General features: G+C 35.0%; 1 protein-coding gene across 1 annotated transcript in view; it reads right to left on the bottom strand.

Annotated features, from left to right (window-relative positions):
* dysc (whirlin protein dyschronic) overlaps positions 1 to 21061 on the bottom strand; it is an 832089-nt gene extending 811028 nt beyond the window's left edge. The window contains exon 1 of the mRNA XM_072538906.1: positions 20710 to 21061. Within this exon, the coding sequence (XP_072395007.1) occupies positions 20710 to 21061 (352 nt within the window). The remainder of the gene's footprint in view (positions 1 to 20709) is intronic.
* Positions 21062 to 23917: the final 2856 nt, after the last annotated feature.

The following is a 23917-nucleotide window of genomic DNA, read 5'->3' as shown; positions in this document are numbered from 1 at the left end:
CAGAGAGACGAAAATTCGCTTACAAGGGATCTAGTAAATTTAAGACAAGGCTCTACAGAATCTATTATGCATTTTTACGAAAAAATCATGGGACTTTTAAGCTGTATTAATAATTACCTAGAATTACATACCATAAATGCCGATATTAAAAGGAGCAAACAAGAATTTTTCCGTCAACAAGCTCTTACAACATTCTTAGCAGGCCTACGAGAACCAATGGGCTCTGTTATCAGAGCAATGAGACCAGGAAGTTTAGCCACGGCAATACAATACGTACAGGAAGAAAATAATGTTCGATATCTTCAAAAAAATCAAATAAGTCAACCTTCAACATCAGGAAGAAGCGAAAATTATCAAGAACGCCGACCTCAGAGACAGCAGATGCCTGTACAAATCCAGAAACCATTGTATCAGCAGACAAATTTTGCACCTCCACGATGGCAGCAACCAATGAGACAATTCTATCCGCAGAATCAGTTTCAGCAACCACATCGGCAACAAAACTTCGATCAATTTAGACAAAATTCAAACCCTCCAGCATTCAGGACCCAGAACCAGTCAAATGTATGGGCACCCAAACCCGGACAGTCAAAGCAGTCTAGACCAACACCTATGAGTGGAATATCAGAAACCACAACCAGAGGCCGTCAAAATTTTACACCAAATTACCGGGCACAGCCAAAATTCACCGTAGAAGAACTTTACAATATACAATGCCACGGAGATGAGCAAGAAGAGAATGCCAACTACAATGATTACTACGAAACTGAATACGACAATTTTCTACAAGATACATACGAAAATCAACCAACCGAATACGAAGAAAACGTAAATTTTCGAGAGGACCCACCAGAAGCAATCGGAACGTAATTGAACTTCATTCATTTCCCGACAAGAAGAAGCTACCCTACATCGAAATTTTTAAGCCTTCTTTACGACTTTTAATCGATACGGGATCTACAAAGTCATTTCTTAATCCAGAAATAGCTTCTTCATATTTTCCAAGTTACATAAAACATGAACCCTTTGTCGTCACATCAATTTTTCAAAACTATTCCCAAAAATATTGTGCCGAAATTCCTTCATTTTCAGAATTTAATTCTGACAGCAAAATGAAATTTTACCTCTTTAAGTTTCACAAAACTTTCGATGGTCTTATTGGCCTCGACAATCTAAAACTCTTCGAAGCCCAATTAAACTTCCCTAAATCGCTTCTAGTTACAAAAGATTCTACAATCCCCATTAAATATTACGAAACAAATAAAACACAATTTTATTCCATTCATTTGGAAGCAAATTCTATTAGCCAAGTGAAAATTCCTGTCAAAGAAGAAAAAGGAACCATCATTATTCCTACCCAAAAAGTACAAGGCGTCGTAGTACGAGAAGCCCTTACTAACGCCGAGAACCACCTCGCCTGGACCGAAATTGCCAACTTCACGTCAGAACCCATTCATCTTTCTCTTATGGAACCACTCGAAAGCAATGAAATAGACATTCAAGATTTCCATATATATTCCATGGAAACAACCTCCGGACCAGACTACAGACAAGATATCGACGACTTAATTAAAACCGAACATCTTAACGAAGAAGAAGAGGAACAAGTTCGCCACCTATGCCGAAAATTCTCCGATATATTTCACCAACCAGACACTCCTCTCAGCTTTACTAACGAAGTTAAACACCACATCAGAACCAAGGATGAAGAGCCTGTATATACGAAATCATACCGGTATCCGTATGTGCACATGAAGAAGTAAAGAAACAAATCTCTTCAATGTTAGAGCAAGGGATTATTCGACCAAGTCAATCGCCATGGTCCTCGCCTATTTGGGTTGTGGCCAAGAAACCAGATTCATCCGGTAAAATAAAGTGGAGAATAGTGGTAGATTATAGAAAGGTCAACGAGAAGACAATTGACGACCGATACAGAATTCCTCACATTAGCGATATTTTGGACAAATTGGGAAGATGTCAATATTTTACGACCCTCGACTTAGCAAGCGGATTTCACCAAATCGAGATGGCTGAAGAAGACATTCCCAAAACAGCATTTAATGTGGAAAATGGACACTATGAATATTTAAGAATGCCATTTGGACTTAAGAACGCTCCGTCCACGTTCCAACGTATGATGGACAACGTATTGAAGGGACTTCAAGGAGAAATATGCCTCGTCTATATGGACGACGTAATAGTATATTCAACATCACTACAGGAACACATAGTAAATCTCACAAAAGTATTTCAACGATTAAGAGAAGCCCGACGAAAAATCCAAGTTGACAAATGCGAATTCTTAAAGAAGCAAGTTAATTTTCTAGGACACGTAGTCACACAAGAAGGCATAAAACCGAATCCAGCGAAAATTGAAGCAATAGAAAAATACCCAATACCGAAAACAGCAAAAGAAATAAGAGGATTTCTTGGACTACTGGGATATTACAGAAAGTTTATTCGAGACTTCGCAAAAGTCACGAAACCTCTAACAAGATGCCTGAAAAAAGATGCAAAGATCGAACATACACCCGAATTCGTAGAATGCTTTGAAACGTGCAGGAAATTATTAATGAATGAGCCGTTATTGCAATATCCAGATTTTTCCAAACCGTTTAACCTCACAACAGATGCCAGCAACTTCGCTATCGGTGCAGTACTTTCCCAAGGACCAGTTGGCAGTGATAAACCAATTGCCTTTGCTTCCAGGACACTAAATGAAACCGAAACCAAGTACTCCACAATAGAAAAGGAAATGTTAGCAATGGTGTGGGCAACTAAGTATTTTCGACCTTACCTATTTGGAAGAAAATTTAAAATACTTTCAGACCACCGTCCTTTGCAATATCTATTCTCCCTAAAGGAACCCAACTCCAAACTAGTACGTTGGAGATTAAAATTAGAAGAATTTGACTACGAACTAATTTACAAAAAAGGCAAAGCTAATACAAATGCGGACGCACTGTCTCGAATCGAAATACACACAAAGGAAACTAAGGATATCGATTCACAAATTAAGGAAGTCTTTGATGATTTAGTAGACATGGAAGACGATGGATGGTCAACGACTAATAATCCAGATGCAGATCGAATAATTGACGAGATTGTAGAAAAAAAAGCAACAGAATTCATTCCAGAAAACATCCCAGAAGATACTGTTGAAAACGAAGATCAAAACATCCCAGAAGGCACTGTCGAAAACGAAGATCAAAACATGGACGAAGACGGAAATGAAACAATACATACAGCAGTAGATAACCCAATTCTTGGTATACCTATTTCGGAAAAACCACTTAACTTCTACAATAACCAAATTATAGTCAAAATCGTCAACTACAATCCACGACCTCCAGCAATTATACAAACCTTTCCGAATAAAAGACGTTATCGTATCCAGCTGTCGAAAGATCAGTTAAAAGCTGATACCATAAAAATTTTTAAGGAACACCTCAACCCGAAGAAGAAGTATGCAATTTTATTTGAAGCAAAAGAAGAAATTTTTGCAGAAATTTGCGAAATTATCAGGAAAACTTTTAAACACAACGCATATGACTTAGTAAAGTGCAATCTTTTATTGGAAGATCTTAACCTAGAAGAACAACAAAAAGAGATTATAAAAAACTATCACGAAGGAAAAACGAACCATAGAGGAATAGCTGAAACAGAAAGTCAAATAAGGAAACGATATTACTGGCCTAATATGAAGAAGGACATAGAAGATATCATAAACTTTTGCGATATATGTCAAGAAAATAAATACGACAGACTTCCTCCCAAACCAAAATTTATGGTTACACCAACTCCCACTAAACCACTGGAAATAGTTCACATTGGATTTATTCCAGCCTGATGGACAGAAGTTTCTAACCATAATAGACGCATTTTCGAAATATGGGCAAGCCTACCCAATAAATGGAGGAAATGCAATCAATGTACTCAACGCCCTACTGATTTTTATAACACATCATGGACTCCCAACAATGATAGTAGCCGATAATGGTACAGAATTTAAAAATGGAATAATACAAGAATTTGTAGACTCTCATAAAATCTCAATCCACTATACAACACCAGAGAATCCGCAATCCAACGGGATGATTGAGAGATTTCATTCTACGTTAATCAAACATCTTCGAATCCTAAGGAACACCAAAGCAAAGCTCTCGATTAAAGAACAAATGCTATACGCTATAATTGGGTACAATAATTCCATACATTCAGCAACGAAGTTAAGACCCATCGACATATTAAACGGACATATCGACGCAAAAGATCCCTTTGACGTTGACATACAGAAAGTAATACTGAACAATTATATCCAAAATCATAGAGAGATAACAAAGGAATTATATAAGGAAGTAAACCAACAAATACAAGAGAATAAAAATAAAGTCATTGAAAATAGAAATAAATCGAGACAAGACCCTATTACGTATAAACCAAGCACAAAAATCTAAACACGAAAAACAGTTACCAGAAATAAATTACTTCCGCGATATTCCGCAAAACATATATAAATGAAATAACGAAGTGACTGTAAAAACATCAAAAACTACAGTTCACAAGAAAAACATAAAACATCAACCTAAATCAAAAACTAATTCTAAACCGTCCGCACAGGATCACCCTGACGATGAGAGAAGAAGAGAAGATCAAGGACCTGAAAGACAACCCAGGATTAATTCCCCTCAACCTGGGAAAAGCAAAGACTCATACTAGTACACACGATTTCATATACTTTTTCAAACTACTACCAATAAAAGAAGAATTTGACAGAATTGAAACCAGTACGACGCAAAGACCACAGCAGTTCAAAATGGACTTAGCCATTACCTTTTTCGTGTATTATATTTATCCTTCATTTTCTTGTCCTATCTTATTAATCTTAACTTATCCGTCGAAACTTATCTCATCAATCTTCCGCCCAGATACAAATTCAAAACCCCAATCCAGAGTTACATAAATTCAAGGACAACCATCCCAGAGCAACCGCTAATGCTTCCCAAAATAAGGACCATAGATATTCAAACAGCGATTAAATTCAAATCATTAAGGATTTGAATCATCAATTCTCTAAGGAAGATGAACATCTAGAGACAATTAATCCGAAATTATGGAACCATAGCCATAACCATTTTTGAATGACTCCTTTATATATCTTTATTACAATAATCTGCCTCTATATATGTTACAGGTATAAAACAAATAACAAAAAAACCTAGCGACGAAACTCCAGAAGAGGCCAACTCAACAGTTCTGTTCGTCCCTCACAAAACGTCTTCAGGGGATGGAGTAGTTACAGTACAATGACCGCTACCATCCAGTAAGTTCCACCACGTGGATTCCAACACGGGGCTACCGCTTGAACATTCTGGACTAAATTGCGACGTATTGAACAGCAAGATCAGCAATTAATAAATTATAAAAACACCATGTTAAAATCAATATTTTTCAGTCTGATTTAAAATATAGTCTGATTTAAATTATTATTGTTGTTACTAAAATCTTTGTAAGTCGAAATAAAAGTTTTAATTGTGAAGTTCAGTTTTTAAAAAAGTGTTTTTCCTAAGAACATTCATGATTCGCCCGATATTACGCGCCGAACGAAGTGAGGCGCGTAATAGAGGGCAAGTCAAGAAAAGTCGCTTCTTTGCCGAATAAAGTATACTATTTTTTCTTCAAACGTAGCAATTTTCAACCATAAATAGTACAATTCATACGCTATTTTTACTCGAAATTAACTGTGACATCTATCAAAGTCGTCTAGATGTTAGAAATTAAAATAATTAAGTCGTCGGTGGGATTTGCGTCTCCCTGGTTACAGTTGTTTGACAGTTGTTTGCAATTATTAAAGACAGCTTATTGTTGTTGCAACCGCAAGCGCAAATTTAGTGCGCAAATGGAAAACCTAAACAAAATTGAGTCCGCGGCTAATGATGCAGTAGCATGTTGGAATGATTGCTGAAAGTTGTTCTCGACCATCAGTATCATCAACAATTACCAATGCGTATCAAGAGTCGGGAACATTTTTGCACGGTTTCAATTTTGAAAATGCCTCATTAACTAATTGTACTTTTAATATTACTATAAATAAAAATGATGTTTAATTGTTGTTAATGACATTTGTTTTGTTGCTTTGTGACATGTTTCATATTGTTGCCATGACAACATTTTTCCCTCCGCCGTAAAGAAATGGGAAAAAAACTGCTGCCGGCGGAGACATCAAACTTTGACAGGATCAAGTTAGATGAGTAATGTCATCATTATTTGACGTTGTTTGAAGAAAAAAGGACTTTTTAATAAACATCTTCAAATTGATATTACACCTACAACAGGAAAAAAAAAGAATAGGCGAGAATACATGCGTAATAGAACTAAGAAATGAATAGGAAAAACACGAGATCATGGCAAAAAAATATAAACTAAAAAACGTCGTAGGGGAGAAAGTATTCATCAATGATGACTTGACTAGAGAAGAGAAATAAAAGCGACGAAGAGCGACACAAAGTGACATGTGACTTGTTAACATTTTTTCATTTTTACTTGTGCATGTCAGACATTCGCAAGTGTAAAGACCCCCATACACATTTATGTATACTTAAACAGTATACATGCACAAGTATACTGGAAGGTGTGTTGGGCAATACTTGCACAAGTATGTTAACTGTACAAGCGACATGAGACTTTGCTGAAGTTTTGGAATTTTTGCTTGTACATATCAGTCTTGCGCCAGTGTAATTGAGCGTGTGTGTGAAAGACTTGTACAAGTTTCAAACAGTGGAGTTGGTTATAACAAGTCACATGAAAAATAGACATCGAGAATGTCTCGAAGAATTTATTTCGTTTTACCTTGATAGGGGAAAGAGTACCTTGATAGGGGAAAAAGAGAGACGGCATATAAAAAACTGATACAAAAATTGAAGGAAATCGACTCAAAAGCAGATTGTGATGCAGTTGTTAAAAAAATACCGCCTTCCGAATTAATTACAGCAACGAGAAAAAAAAGTAGTTACTTCGATAAAGTCTGGTGCCGGCACCGACGAAATAAATACGCCCAGTTTATGGTACTTTGGTATGTTCAAGTTTTTGAGTTTTTGAGAGACCAATATATTCCGAGGCATTCTTCCTCAAACTTGAAAGAAAATGCTGTAAGTATGAAATATTCGTCTATTTTCTTTATTTTTAGTAAAAGGTGTTATTTCCTATTTAAAAAAATTAAAATATTTTTCCCTACATGTTCATTTAATTAATAAAATTGGTGGGCCAAGACACTTTTCCTTCACTTGCAAAGTATTCCATAAATTTGTTTCGTATATCTTTGGCTGATACTGGTACATTACAAGGGTGAGTTCGTTGTAAAGCTTGTAAGGCTAAATTTGAATTTTGCGTTGTCAATCTACTGGCGACTGTACCATCTTCTGTACTTTCGAGATCAAAACATTCATGTGGATCATAGACATAGCCTAATATTAACATTAAAAAGTTATGTAATGAACAACTTGCCATTACTACCAACTCAATATTTTTTACCTACACATTGATGGCTGTGTGAAAAACACGGAAACGGGCTGCTAGAATCCTAAATGTATTGTCAATAATACGACGAGCTCTACTTAATCTGTAACTGTAAATTTTCTTCTCTATGCTGTTCATATCACTTTGCACAAATTGTTTTAACATGTTGGCCCATAAAGCAAAGGCATCGTCTGCTATAAACAAGTATGGCAGATGGTTTCCTAGTCCGACATCAGAAGGAGGCGGAATATTCAGCAGGTTCTTCTGTAACTATTCCAAAATGTTGTGTTTTTAAAAACACTGCCATCAGAAACCCGTCCCTTCATACCGAAATTACATAATAAAAACTTGGAGGTGAAGTCAGCAACAGCCAGTAGAACCATACTGTGTGTCTTCTTGTAAGTGTAGAAATATGAACCGCTTGATGCTGTTGATATGATCTGGCATATTTTTCGTCCAAAGTACCTAAGCAGTGAGGAAAGTTCCACCTCGTTTTAAACTCATTCGCTATTAATTTCTAAAGATCTATTGTTTACCAGGAGGAAACTAAATAAAAATAAACGATATTTATTATTTTAGATTACTGGAGGAAGCAAAGCAGCATTCAGTAGATAAAGGTGAATCATCAAATGCCGAAAGTTTTAGAGGAATTCCAGTCAACCATAACAAACTCCACTACTTCTACACCCCGTCCATTACAACCGGGATCGTCGACTCCAAAGAGTAGTATTACAGGGCGACGTCCCATCAAACGAACATCGGCAGAACAATGTAACAATGTTCTGAAACCCATCGAAGAACATTTCAAGAGACCTAAAATTAAAGATGATCGACATGATATTTTTGGAACAAATGTCTCCAGTAAACTTCGAGATGTGCAAGATCACACACAACGATTAATCGCAGAGAAAATAATTAATGAAGCATTGTTTATGGCTGAAACTGGTCAACTCACCTTGACCCATTGTATTAGTTCCTCTAGTGCTAGCAATGTTCAGTCAATATACATTTACAGAAATGCTACAAGCAAACCTGTGGAGTTCCTATCTCTGAATAGTGCGTCTCTATCGTCATTTACAGCTGAGACGATCATCTGTGATTATGTTTCCACTGAGAATTGTAACACCTCCGTTGCTTCTTTTATCTAATTATACTAATTTATAGTTTTATTTAAATAAATTTCTTTTACTACAGTTTTACTAATGTCAATTTAAATTGTTTTATTTTTTTTACCTTTAAATAATTTTTCAGCAATTGAGATAGTGCACGACACGTTTCAGGAATGATGTGACCTAGTGCTTGGGATGAGATTCTGGTTGAAAATTTTAGATTATTGTAACTACTTCCTGTTGCAAGAAATCGTAAGGTTGCCTTTAGTCTTTCACGAGGACGTATAGCTTCTCGCATAATAGTGTCTTCTTTTTGAATTTAAGGAGTTATACGTAATAATAACTGGAAATAAATTTCTTCGTCCATTCGTAAATAATTATACCAATCACGTGAGTACTGTTACGATAAATTCTGACCGAAAACGGTAAACATGTTTATTACTAATATGCGTATTCATTCGAGTATTTTCTAGGTAAGGCCTACCTGACACACGATGTTATAAAAACGACAATTCGAACCTTCTGGAGACGAGCCGATGTGAAAATACCAGTTTGCCGTTACCATTTCGCCGCTAGTCGAGAGGGCCGTCGACGTTTCTAGTTTAACGGTACTGGCGTATATAACAGAACATTTTATTTGGAAGAGAACAGTTAATTTTGAAGATTCGCACTCGCGATTTAATTGTAGCGTTCGTATACATAAATTATGTAATTATTAATCAAATAAATTGTTGTACAGTGATTTAAATAAATTGATATAAATTATCGTGTGTTTTAATAAATTAAAATAAGAACAATAAATTAGAATTAAATAAAGACATAGCAGTACACTTTCAATTTATTTAACATATTTGTAAGTGCACAGGTTTCTCTCTTCTTTAGCCACCCGTTATATCAAACTGTACGTTTTTTTCGTTGTTTTTTAATAAGTAGAACTGCTGCAGCAGCGGCCAACACATTGTCGTCGTCCGACGATGACATGGTTCAAGTTTAAACTGACGCACTTTTGCATGTATACTTGTATGTGTGTTGTCGACCCATAAATTCGGCATACTTGCACAATAAACTTGTGCATGCATACTGTTCAAGTATACATGAAGGTGTATGGTGGCCTTAAGTATACATGAACGTCTATAAGGGGCCTTTAAGGCTACCATAGACATACCGGTATACATGAGCAGTATACTTACACAAGTTTATTGCACAAGTATATTGGAACATGTGTTTAGTTGCTCAAGCACGTTAACTGTACAAGCGACAAGAGAGTTGTGAACATTGTATACATTTTCCATGTGCAAATCAGACTTCCACAAGTGGAATTAAGCATGTGTGTGAAGAGCACGTGTACAAGTTTGGGACAGTTGAGTTTTGACCATGCATGGAGACGTTTAATATTGGTGCTTCCGGTAGAGTTGTGCGGTTCGTAAAAGCAAAGAATACGACTATAGGGGGAAAAGGAGACAGCTTTAAAAAAAAAATCAATGCCGTCCGGACTAATTACAGGAGGGAGAAGGAAAAATAGAAAAATCAATGAAGTCTGGGGCCGGCACCGACTATATATATATATATATATCCTAAGTACTAGTTTATGGTACTTCGGTTTGTTCAAGTTTTTGAAAGACCAAGATATTCCCAGACATTTGTCCTTAACTTTAAAAGAAAATTCTGAGAGTATAAAATGTTGGTATATTTTGTATATTTTGATAAAAAATCGGTTTGCCAAGGCACTTTTCCTTCATTTGCAAAGTATCCATAAATTCGTTTCGTATATCTTTGACGAATAATAATACATTACCGGGATAAGTTCGTTGTAAAGCTTGTAGATTTGAATTTTGTGTCGTCAATTAAATGGCGACTGTACCATAGGCATAGCATAGTGCTGACGTCAAAAAGTTGTGTAATGTATAACTTGTCATTACTACTACGTGTAATGTATGGTCCAACATCAGAAGGAGGTGGAATATATTGCAGTAGGATCTTGTTCAAGTTGTCAAAAATATGTTTTGACAAATATTTTTTTTAATATAATCAATAACCTAATGGGAGCCTTTTAGGCCTGGAAATGAAGCTGAAAAAATGGTAAAACCTCGCAATTTTTTCGTCCAGCATCGATTTGTACAAAAATTTGGGAATAGGCTCAATTTACCCTCTAGTTTATTTCCTATATGGAGCCGTTGTACGCTTTAGGTTTTTTAAGGGTGAAAACTACCCCTAATTGTAAAAAATTATAAAATAACATTTGAAACTTTAATATGGCCAACATTTGGTTTTTATTATTTAAATATTGATTGTTTTATGCTTTAGGATATAATATCATAATATTTCAACCCTTTAAACAACCCTGGTTGGGTGGATATTTATTTATCCTAAAATAAAAATTTTGGATTAGAATAATCTCACCCTGTACTTTATATTCTATATCATGCTCAAGGGCGTTCATTATTTTTAAGGGTGTGAACTACCCCTTATTTTCAAAAATTAAATAAAAAACATTGTAAACCTTATGTTCCGTTTATACGTGCATGGATTTACTGGCGCAAGTATGCTTGCAAGTATAACTTGCGTGAAAGTGAAGGTTTACACATGAAGTGATTATTTTAATAATGCATCAGTGTCATTATGTAGGGTGAATCGTGAACATGTTGAATAAACGGTTACGTACCGCCTGCCAGATAGTTGCCAAAAGTTTAATACAAGATATAATAAGCAATTTAGAACAACAATTAAAAGATAAAAGGAAAGGTCGTGTATGGGTTAGAAGATGGATCACTCGTAGGGAGCGTTTAGGCGCAACTAACCGCTTGCTAATCGACGAACAATCTAACACTCTTCTATTATGTGTACCTCCTTATATTAGTAGACAGAATACGACGATGAGAGATGCTCTACCTGCGAAAATAAAATTGGGGATATCTTTCTTAAAACTTATATCAGGGAATAGCTTTGCCACACTACAATATTTATATAGAATTCCTAAATGTACTATCTCAAAGTTTCTACCAGAAGTTTGTGATGCTATTTATCAAGCACTGCAGAATTTCATTCAGGTGCGTAATAACACATAAGTATGTAAAATTTTAAAAAAATGTAATGAACGATAATTAAATCGATATACAAACAAGTCTTAACTACTAGTCTATAGAATACTGTTGATTGCTTCATATAATATATCTCCTGTAGGTTGAGGATAGTTGTCTTCGTGGTTAGAAAACTGTGATACTTCACTAAATTCTTGCATGAAGGAGCTTGCCGAGGAACTTGGTCTATATTCCCCAGTATCAGTATTGGCAGATGATTGGAAATATGAGGATTGTGGGGTTGTAGGTGTCATTTCCTGATATTCTTCAACTGGTATAGTTTTAGTCATGTTACGGTGATGTAAACGTTGCCGAACCAAGTATGACTGACTGAAGGCCATTGATTCGAGGGCTACATGTTCCGGTATTTTTTTCAGTTGGCTAGCAATGGATTTTCCAAAAGCTTCAAATTCATTGTCGTCATTGGATGCTTCTAATTGTTGGGAAATTACACGCAAATCTTCAATGGCTTTCTCGGTTAATGTGCGCGCTTTAGTTTTTGTCACCTTAGCTGTTTTGGGTGCTCTCAGTATTGTTGGTTGTAGTATTTTTTTAATACGGGATATTGATGGTATAGATGATGGTGTAGGCATTTCACGATTAGGTGTATTTGCGGTAGAAGTACGTGGAGGGGACACAATTACTTCGTCATCATTTTCTTCAATTGGTTCCTCTGTTGTGCCTATGTCATCTGCCTATGTGTCCTGTAATAACAAATATTTTTTATTGCAGGTACCTAATACAAGTGAGGCATGGAAAAAAATAATCGCGGGATTTTCAACAAGATGGAATTTTCCCCACTTCGGTGGGGCCATAGATGGGAAACATATTATAATAAGATGTCCTGCAAAATCGGGATCTGATTTTTATAATTATAAGGGATCCTTTAGCATTGTGCTGTTAGCTGTAGTCGATGACCAGTATTATTTTAGATACATTGATGTTGGTGCAAATGGCAGATCATCGGATGGAGGTATCTGGTCTAGATGTACTTTTCAACGAGCAGTTGAAGAAAACACTCTACATTTACCCCCTATCACCGTATTCGTAGCAGACGATGCATTTCCGTTAAAAGAATATTTGTTAAAACCGTATTCGCACCATGGCCCTCTGACTGTAAAAGAAAGGATTTTCAATTATCGCTTATCACGTTCTCGACGAATTGTCGAAAATGCGTTTGGCATTTTGGTTTCTCGTTTTCGAGTATTCGAAAAACCAATTTCTGTAAGCCCCGTTAAAACTGATAAAATTGTACAGGCCACATGCGCTTTACATAATTGGTTAAAAATGACATCTAATACCTACATTCTACCTACATTCTACCTACCGACTTCTAAAATTTCTTTGAGATTGGCAGTACTACTGTAAAAAATCTTGGTGTGTTCTCTCGCGTCGGGTCTTTTTTCCAAAATGTATAAAAGAAATTTCTTATCTTTATTAAAAAAATCTGATACCGTATCGTATCCAGTAAATGCAGACACATTAGCAGATGTTTTTTTCTTTTCTGTCTTCTGATTTGAATGGAGAAAGTGGAACATGTTATAACGTATTATTGCCGAAAAACCGGTTTTATGGTATTACATTGAAAATGCTCTATTACACTCCCAAGCGGGCTATTCGAATTTTATAAACATAGTTTCTTCATTTTTGGTGTTAAAAAGTATTTTTAAAAATGATTTTATAGGATTTTTTGAAGTGCTATGACTATTTAAATTAAATTCCGTATGATACTTTGGTTTTCTATGGTGATACTCACCTTACTAAGTAGGGTGAGTTTAAAGAGCTCGAATAAGAGGGAGTTTGCTCGAAAATGGAGGTTTTAAACAGCTCGCTAAATGTTCACTGTAAAGAATATCTATGCACAGGGAAATTTTAGTTATTAAAAAAGCTACAATGTATTACTCCGTCATTTTATTCGTATCTCCAGTATTTTTGGAGATATTTTAAAAATAAGAGTGAAAAATACGAAATTCGTCAAACATCTTAGGTGTATTGCTAATATGCTAATGATATGCTAATACATATATAAAAAAATTGCAAAAGGGTGAAGATCAATTTTAATTAGGAGAGCAGTTAGGGGGTTGTTTTCACTGATTTTTTTTTTTGTAGAAAAAAGTAGGTACCGACCTTATTTTGATCATAAGTCGCTTAATTTTTATGCTAGAAACTTTTTTTAAGGTTTAATTGTATACTTGAAAAAAGATTCTGTAAGTTTTCCTCGAAAAATGCAAAGTTTTTCCGTTATTTGGCACTAAATATTTCAAATTATGCATGTGACGAAAAAAGCTAACCTTTAAAATGGCGTATCTCGGTTTGTATTGGTCGTAGAAAAATTATGAAAAAAGGATTTTGTTTGTGTTTTTAAAAGATATAATTTTAAAATTTACAGTTTTTTTTAATAAATGCATATTTTTCGAGTTATTCTCAAAAAATCCTCTAAAAAAGTCGATTTTTTAGTCGAAAAACAATTACTTTCAACCGCGAATAACTCAGAAAATATTAGGTTTACGAAGAAAACATAACGAACATTTCTGTAGTAGAATTACTTTTTCCATTGATTTCCATGGTTAAAATGTAATGAAAAATTCCCACCCTCGAGATGGGGGGCAACCACCCCCAAGGTTTTAGCGTACAGCGGCATGATATAGAAAATGATCCTTCTAGAATAATTTCTTACCTTCTGTGAAAATTTTAAGTAAATCTATGCTGGACGAAAAAATTGCGAGACTAAATGCTTTAATTCCTGGCCTATTTATAGAAATATGTTATCTTATGATAGTTCGTTTAGTGCAGCTTGAAGACTTGGACGGAAGATATCTAGCACAGGTCTTAGAAATGTGCTTTGGATAACGTCTAATATATTATTTGGTATTCACAATGTTAATATTAAAGAAACAAAAATTTCAATTTGACTGAAATAAATATATCATAATTGATTGATTCGACCGTTACTTGACGGAAATTCATTTTATGTAACAATAAAACACTAAAAACTTTGTTTTCACAACTTTCACAAAAATTATTATAAAATCGGCAGAATGCCTTTCTCAAGTGATCTATTTGTGACATGCGTTTACACTTTATAGTCTTTAATGAAATAGGTTGAGGAGGGGAGAACTGTTTGTCTCAAGTTGATCATTCAGAATTATGTCTGCGTTTTTTAATTTGTTAATTTTCATAGATTCTAACAAAGATACCTTAAGGCTTTTATTTTGGATGTGAAAAATTTAAAATTCGTCATTAAAAGAATGATTATGATCTAGAAGGTGAAGTGCGTATGTAGAATCTGTTTTTCTATTATTGAAAGCCCTTTTATGTTATGCTATTCGTTTATTAAAATTTCTACCAGTTTGACCGATGTAAGTTTTTGGGCAGTCGCCCCATTTAAGTTTGTATACACCACTGTGTAAGTGATTTTTATTTTGGCTCTTGTTGTTTTTAATATATTTGCCTAAGTTGTTATTTGTTCTGAAAGCTGGTGTTATTCCTTTCTTTTTTATGTGTTTGGCTATTTTTGTTGATATTTTGCTTGTATATGTAATCCAGCAGAAGGTACTGGGTTTTTTCTCTGGTGGTGGAAATACTAATTTCAGGCATTCTTGTGTAATTTTTTGGATTTAAAATTTTAGTAATTGTTTTTTCGTTGTATCCATTGTTTACTGCTATTTGCTTAATGATATTTAATTCTGTCTCAAAGTTGTATTTTGACATCGAAATTTCTGTTAATCTATGTAATATACTATGATAGGCTGCCAGTTTATGCTATGTGGGATGGGATGATGAATTGTGTATAGGCGTATCAGTATAGGTGGGTTTATGAAATATGGAGAAGTCATGTTTATTTTTAAGTCTGATAATTGTTAAATCTAAAAAATTTATGGATTGATTTTGTTCTGTTTCTATTGTAAATTCAATATGACTATGAAATGAATTAATATACGATAAAAATTAGTCGTTAGTTTCTGTGAAACATACCAGTACGTCGTCTACGTATCTCCACCAATATAAAAACTGTTTGAATATGGGATGTTTTGAAATATTTGTCTCTAGATGATCCATACAAATATCTGATAGCAATGGGCTTGGAGGATTGCCCATTATAAGTCCTGCACTGCTATTTGTATATATTTGATTATTAAATTCAAAGTAGTCCTGGTTTATGCAAACTTCAAGAAGATGTAAAATTTCAGATGTAATGATTGAATTTGTAATATTTTGGTCTAAAAGGAGTTTTACTAGAATAAAAGTTTCTGTAGGAGGAATACTGGGAAAAATATTTTGTACGTCAAATGAAATTAATCTGGAGTTGTTAGGTAATTGACAATGTTGTATTTTATTAACTAGTTCTATTGTATTTTTTATGGTAAATTTAGGTGAAAACTTAGTGTGTTCTAAAATAATCTCTAACAGTTTTTTTGAATGTTTATATGACGGAGCTGTATAAAAGGAAACTACAGGTCTTATTGGGTGATCCGGAATATATCAATTTAATTTCACGTCTATCTAGAGAAATTTTTATTTATTCCACTCAGAGAATTCTAAATCGACTATTTTTATATTTCCAACGTTATCCAAGACTTATCCTACTTTCGCAGTTTCCCTTCTATTAAATTAATATATTCTGGTACAGTGCGGCTATAAAAAGTTGTAATTTCAGCAATGTTATTTTAAAGCAACATAAAAATTATGGACATTTATATTACGCTATGCAGAAAATTTTGTAGTGAGCAATTCCTTCAAGCAGTGTATCATCCCAAAAGCAGCCATCAAACGACCTACTTCAAACTGCCGTCAAAAGAATATTCAACAAAATTTTGTAGTGCCTTTTCATGCAAATTTTTTCACAAAGACGAGTTTTAGTAAAGCGCTAACACGAATATTCAAAAGGGGAATGTTTTAAGTGGAAAGACAAAGTTGATATATTGGCAATTTTGTTTATTCTTTATGAGTGTCAAAAATTAAACTGGTTATTTCTTTGTTAAAAAAATTTACTCCTCTCCTGATTTTATTTCATTTCTGTAATGTTTTGCTCTTATATAATTTTTAAATATACATTATTTATTGGTATTATATATTCATTAATATTTTTTGTCTACTTTCATAATAAACTTTTAGTTTGATTTACTTTTTCTTTTTTTATTTCTCTATATACTCTTAACTTCACCCATTAAGGGCAGAACTCATTGTTTCTTTTTAAGATAAATACCTGCTACACAAAATCTTTTATGGGTTGGTAAATATTGCTACCAGTGGGCGTTTGAGCATTTACCATTACCTGCAAATCACTGGTAAAGATTTCTAGTGCTACATCTACTCACTAAATCAAAAGTTGTGAAAGAAAAGAACATTTATTTCAAATTTTATTTCGTTTCTAATAATATATAGGAAGAAATTCTGACAAATGAGATTGGTCTTCTTCTGTTAATTGTTTGAACCTCCGTTAGACTTAAAATAAATTTCGATTTTTGGAACATGATAGATCCACACAGTGCTTATTATGATTTACTTCTAGTTCAAAGTCAAAAGCTTTAGTTAAGTCTTCTTCTTCTTGAAGTGCCATCTCCGCAGCCATGACATTCTACGCCTCTTCTTCTTTCCCTGCATAATCAGTTGGAGAAAGGTGTATTTCTCTCCACGTGTAATATGTATGTCCGAGATATTCTAATTTTCTTGTTTTTATTGTATTTAAAATTTCCATTTCTTTGTTCATCCTTCCCAGAACCTCTTTGTTTGTGACGTGTTTTGTCCATGATATTTTCAGAATTCTTCTGTGCACCCACAGCTCAAATGATTCCAGTTTTTTTATTGATGTCGCATTCAAGGTCCAAGATTCCATTCCATAAAATAAAGTCGAAAAAACATAGCACCTCGCCAACCTAACTTTTAGTTCCAGTTTTAAATCCCTGGAAAATAGCACTCTTCTCATTTTGTTGAAATTTGCTCTAGCCTTTTCTATTCTTATTTTGATCTCCTGATTGTAATCATTTGTGGAGTTAATCATTGTTCCCAGGTATGCATATTTGTCCACTTGTTCGACGTTGGTTCCGTTTATTAGAAGATTCTCGTTATTTCTTTGAGTTTTCGATATTCTCATAAATTTCGTCTTCTTGACATTCATTGTTAGACCATACTCTTTTCCATACTCTGCTATTCTGGTAACCAGTCTCTGAAGATCTTCAATATTTTCGGCTAAGATCACAGTGTCATCCGCATATCTAATGTTGTTAATGGAAACTCCATTTACCTTTATTCCAGCTGTTTAACCCTCAAGAGCTTTTTTCAGGACCTCTTCGTAGTAGGCATTAAAAAGAATTGGCGACAATACGCATCCTTGTCTTACTCTACATCTAATTTCAATTTCTTCTGACAGCTGTTCTTTAACACGTACTTTTGCTCGCTGTTTATAATATAAATTTGATATGATCCTGAGGTCGTTGTAGTCAATCTTCTTTGATTTCAGGACATTCATTAATTGTTTATGTCGTACTTTATCGAATGCTTTATTATAGTCAATAAAACATGCGTATATATCTTGATTGACGTCCAGGCATCTTGGTATTAGTATATTAAGTGAAAAAAGAGCTTCACGTGTTCCTAGGCCTTTGCGAAAACCAAATTGTGTATTATTAACGTCTATGTCCAGTTTGTGATATATTCGGTTATGGATGACTTTAAGTAGTAACTTTAGCATATGAGACATTAAGCTAATGGTGCGGTAATCGCTGCATTCTCTTGCGTTTTTTTTTAGGGAGACAAATAAAAACAGATGTTAACCACTCTTTGGGTAATACGCCTGAACTATAAATTTAGTTCAAGAGTGTCACTAAAACATCAATGTGCTTCTCATCTAGAATTTTTAGGATTTCTATAGGAAGCATATCAGGTCCAGGGCTTTTCCCATTCTTCATTGTTTTTAATGCGTGTAATATTTCTTCTTTTGTAATATATGGACCTATTTCTTCTGACGTAAGTTCTATGTGCTCCAGATCTCCTCTTTCATCATCGAACAATTCGTCGATATATTCTGCCCATCTTTGTACTTTCTCGTCCGTATGTGTTATAGCATTACCGTGTCTATCCAGAATTGCACAAGTGGGATTTTGTTTTCTTAGTCCTGCCAGTTCTTTGACTTTCTTGTGTAGGTTAAACAGATCATATTTATTTTGAAGGTCTTCAATCTCTTTGCATTGCTCTTCAAAGTATTTTTTTTTTGCTTGCTTTATCGTCTTCCTAATCTCGTGGTTTATCTCTCTGTATTTATTGTTTTTCTTGTTTTTAAATTGTCTCCGTTGTTCCATCATATTGAGTATCTCGTCATTCATCCATTCCTCTTTTTTGCTTGTGGAAGTCTTTAATATTTCTTTACAGGGTTCCAGTAGACAATCTTTTACTCGATTCCAGTACTCGTCAATATCATTGGTGTTTGTGTTCAATTTGTTGCAGTTCATATGCAGTTCATGTTAGAGGCATTCTTTTACTTTAAGTTCTTTAAGTTTTCTTGTGTCTATTGTAGGAATTCTTTGATGTCTTTTAATATTTTTAAGGGTGAGTGTAATTTTGGCTATAAGTGGATTATGATCTGAGGCCACGTCTGATCCAGGATATGCTTTCACGGCTTTAACAGCATTACGGTATCTTTCATTCTATCTTATTTCAGTCTATCTGGTTCCTGACTACTTTCTCCGATGTATCTGCGGGCGATCGCCTTGTATACAGTCGTCTGTTTGGTAACATGAAAAATGTGTTTGTAATAATAAAGTTCTGCTCTTGACAGAATTGTAACAGACAGTCTCCTCTCTCGTTTCGATTTCCCAGACCATAGTTTCCTATACACTTTCCGCTTTGTCCCTTTCCAATCTTTGCATTGAGATCACCTAGGACTATCGTGATTTCTTCTACATCCTTATGCTGTTGACCAGTATATTGGTTCCTCCATCTTCGAGATCGATTTCTCAACCTCAGGACAAAAGGGTGCCCTACCACCTACCAATTCTTCCGCCCAGAGCCGTTGATTAGCAAGTATGGGATTGCTTATACCGGCAAACGGTCGGTGAAATTTTCACCATATCTGGCTACCCTCACTTAGTTTAGCCTGCAGACCAATGCAGTTGTCCGGGGTGTGGCACTTGGAGCCATAAGTGAGGTGTCTTATGAGGACCAGTTACCATGAACCATCTCCCATCTATGACGCTCGATGTGGTCGTTCCGATAAAACGTGCTACCTCTATAACACAACCCTACACCCCAACAACCCTACACCCCTAACTACTTGGTTAAGTCACACAATGTCAAAGACACAAAATGACCTTCCTCCAAGCCATCAACTATATCCCTCACAATTTTCTGTATAGTTAGTGTAGGTGCCACACTTTCTTTCTAAATCCATATTGATTACAGTGAAGTATTTTGTATTTTTCTAGATATTCTATTAGAAACGTTTAGAATACTCTTAAAAATTTTGCTGAAAAAGGGAATGATTAAAGTGGGACGATCATTTCCGATTTCATCAAACACGTTGCAGATCTAGTTGTGATTCTAGTAATTTCATTTATATTTATGGTTAATTCAAAAGTAGAAATTAGATCACGGAAATAAATTGTTTAGTTCGTTAGAAGCTTTTTTGAAATCAACGTTGAAATCTCCAATTGTTATTATTTCTAAAAAATTAGCAGAGCAAAACAACAAAACAAATTGGTCTAAAAAACTTTAAAATTTTCATTTCCGGTTGTATAAACTGGTACTAAAATAGTTTTAATATCTATAGTTTCTAATGCACAAAATTCACCCTTATATTCACATGACATATCATTTAAGCAAACTGGTGGTGTAATTATTGCTAAAAATTGCAATACTTCCATGTTCCCTTACTTTCCGACAATAGAAAGTCGATAAAAAATAAGCGTGGTCAACCGTTTTCGTTATTAATCGTATTACTTACGAAGTTATATTTAGCTTTAAATGTAATTTTAAAAAATATTTTTTAAATAATATTTTGTCTGTGTTCTTACCTCTTGGGCTGCTCAAAGAGTTGTAGCCGTAGTCTCTAGTAGAATGGTGATGCATAACAGAACTAGGTCTTTCCACTATTGTATAAGAAGTCCCGGGAGGTGAATAGTACAATCCCGAACGACCCCTAGCGTAACTCCTAGGACTTCCGTTCGACGGACCCAGTACGTCTTCGGCTTCGGCTGGCATCGGTGCTCTGCCGCCACCCCGTCCGCCCGCGTGGCGAGCGTACGTTGAACGGCCGCCCATTGCATGAGCCCCGCCGGCTCCATAGTGTCCCCCACTGCCCAAGTCCGCCAACTCGGCGTACTCCTCGTTGCCTCCGCAGCTAGTTGTGCCGCCGCCAGCGCGCATCTCCCGCTTCTTCCTTTTTTGCGCTTCTTTCGCTTCTTCTTTTTCTTCCTCGTGGTCTCGTGTGGCTGGCTAGGTACTGCTAGCCTTCGCGCTATCGTCACGAATATGTTAACTGAAACAAATACAAGATTATTAGGATTTTATATTAAGCGAAACAAAACATTTTTAAATTCAACTCTATCAAATTTTAGGGAGAAAACCCGAAGTATATTTTCCAATACCTATTTTTGAGCTTTACCAAATCTTCATATTCAGTACCACCAATACGGTTACTTTTGCATGAGTCTTACTCGCGTTTACTATTGCATTCCATTTTTGGTATTTCGGTGCCATTATTTTCCATTGACCTACCCCATTTTTTTCAGATCCCCTCTAACTGCATCTTTTAACCTTTTTTTAGACCGTTTTATTGTGTCTTTTACCACCTGTTCTAACGCAAAACACATTATTTATAAGTCAGCTGTCGCTACTCCGTATCAAATATCCTGTCCATCTTACTCTACTAGCCTTAACCCTTTTAGTTACTGCGTCCTCCTACACACAAACTTAATAAGCCAAATACTGGTATTTAACCTTACGAAATAACATGTTTCCTATAAAAGGACAGTGTATTTACTAATTATTTATGAAAGATAGTGCTGCCTAGGAGTGAACGCAGTACCAGTGACATAAACTTAATTACGTCAGTTTCACGCAAACTGTCCAACCTCCATACACGTTTAATTTGTGATTAATTTACACATATAATTGAAAGCTAAAGTAAAAGAACTTATATGTGATGAAATTAAAGTTGTTTTCCTACAACCAAATCTGACACCATTATTGCAACCCATGGACCAGGGTGTTCTGCAGTTTATAAATCTGTACTATAGAAAAAAATTAGCACGGACTGTATTAAAAGGGAAAGAAAGTTCCATTACTAACAACCTGAAAAAAAATCACCGTAAAAGATGTCATTTATTGGGTGGCTGAGGCCTGAAACAACGGCTCTAAGACTTTAATTAGAAAATTATAAAAGAAGTTGTGCTCAGATTTACAATTTGAAGAAGTTTCAGTTTTCCAAGCTTCATTACAATATGACCTCCTAGAAGTCGTAGAACAACTTACAAGATGTGAAATCGAAAAAGAAAGTGCAATTACAGAATGGATTGAAGCTGACGACAATGGGCACCAAGAATTTACGGATAAAGACATTGTAGACTTGGTTCAACCTTAAGGCAATTCTAATGAAGATGAAGAAAGCGAGGAAGAAGTTTCCCTGCTAGATCGACTGTTACACGCAGATGCCTCTAAAGCTCTGGATGTGGCTCTACGTTACGTGGAGCAGAACTCTGCTATGTTACCGGTCGATGTAATGTTTATGTGTAAATGGCTTAACATTGCTGCGTCAAGTCGCTACAACTCCGTGAAAGAAAGTGACTAACTTCTTTAAGAATGCTCCTAAGGGCTGCAAACGGTCTCGCAAGAGTGTGGATAATATTATTGAACTTAAGTTGACTACAATAAAATCGACATAAGTTTATGTTTATCCTGTATAAGCAATACGTATAAGCTACGTATTTATTTTTAAGAAATTTTTAATGTCAAAGTCCTACTGTAATGAAGATATTTTGCCTACCTTATAGGGTATTGTTGTAAGGGGTTGAAAATTTGGGACAGAAATTGTTAGGGTGGAGATAGGGCAAGCAAAATAAACGAAACTTATGCGAACGGCACTCAGGGTTTATTTGGAGTAGCTAGGTCGTGGATAAATTGAATGGCAACGGGGTTGGATTGGAGCAACTACAAAAATGAAACAAAGGGGTACTTACATGAATCTCCTGGGACAAATGGACAAACAAAACAACAGGAAGGACCTCTATCTATTTAAATTAAGGACGCTGCTTCGAGGGGACAAATTGTAACATATGACATATGTGAGAAACAAATTGTTTTGGGGAAAAATTGTAATGAAAATAAATTAGAAATGGTTTAGAAAAACAATTAAACATTTATTGTTGTCTCACTACAAACAGATACAAAAATAGACAATACAAAAATACTATATTAATAGTCACAAAAGTAACTACAAAAATAACAAAAAAAAACACTTACTATTGTTACTGGGCTGTAATTATAACAGAAATCAATTATTACAAATAAAAAATTATCTTTTTAAATGACGAAAGCAATTATTAATAAAAATGTTTATTCTTATTTTACCTTTAAAATTTAAACACAAAAGTTACCTGGATTGCACTGGGGTTCTACACAAAAATGCTGGGGGTGGAAACTAGACTTTACTGAAATTTCTGGGGGTAGAAATGGGCTTAAACTCTCTGCCACACGAACAAAAACTGCATATCACACTGCGAAGTATTGGGGTTGAAAGTTGGGGCACAGGAACACAAACTTTGGAAACTTTTCTCCTTAAAAAACTGGAACAGATAGAACTGAACACAGTGGCAAAATGTGGTTATCTTTCACTTAGACTAATAAAGACTTCACTAATCTCACTAAGACTGCAACTTAGACTTGAACTTTACAATTAACTGCCACTGCACACTAGATTTCCATGAAAAAGGACGAAGAATGAGAAAACAATAGAAATTCGACGTAGAATTTGGACTAACCTGAAGCCAACCACTCTTAAGCACACCTCAGCGAGAGTGTCGCAAATATCTTTCCTGCAAATCCTCCTCAACGATCTAAATGGATGTTTATTTGAAACGCATATATCGAGCGGCTTAACGATCAAAAAACTCCAAGAAAATACACATCTGTGAAATATAAACAAACTCTAAAATGGTTTATTATCGACCCGGCGACGTAAAGAGGAATTGAAAAAATTAGTGTTTTAATACATATACGAGGGGA

This window comes from Diabrotica undecimpunctata, chromosome 7 (assembly GCF_040954645.1).
Source record: "Diabrotica undecimpunctata isolate CICGRU chromosome 7, icDiaUnde3, whole genome shotgun sequence".
Taxonomy (NCBI): domain Eukaryota; kingdom Metazoa; phylum Arthropoda; class Insecta; order Coleoptera; family Chrysomelidae; genus Diabrotica; species Diabrotica undecimpunctata.
The sequence above is the reverse complement of the archived record's forward strand: the minus strand, read 5'-3'. Positions and strand labels throughout refer to the sequence as shown.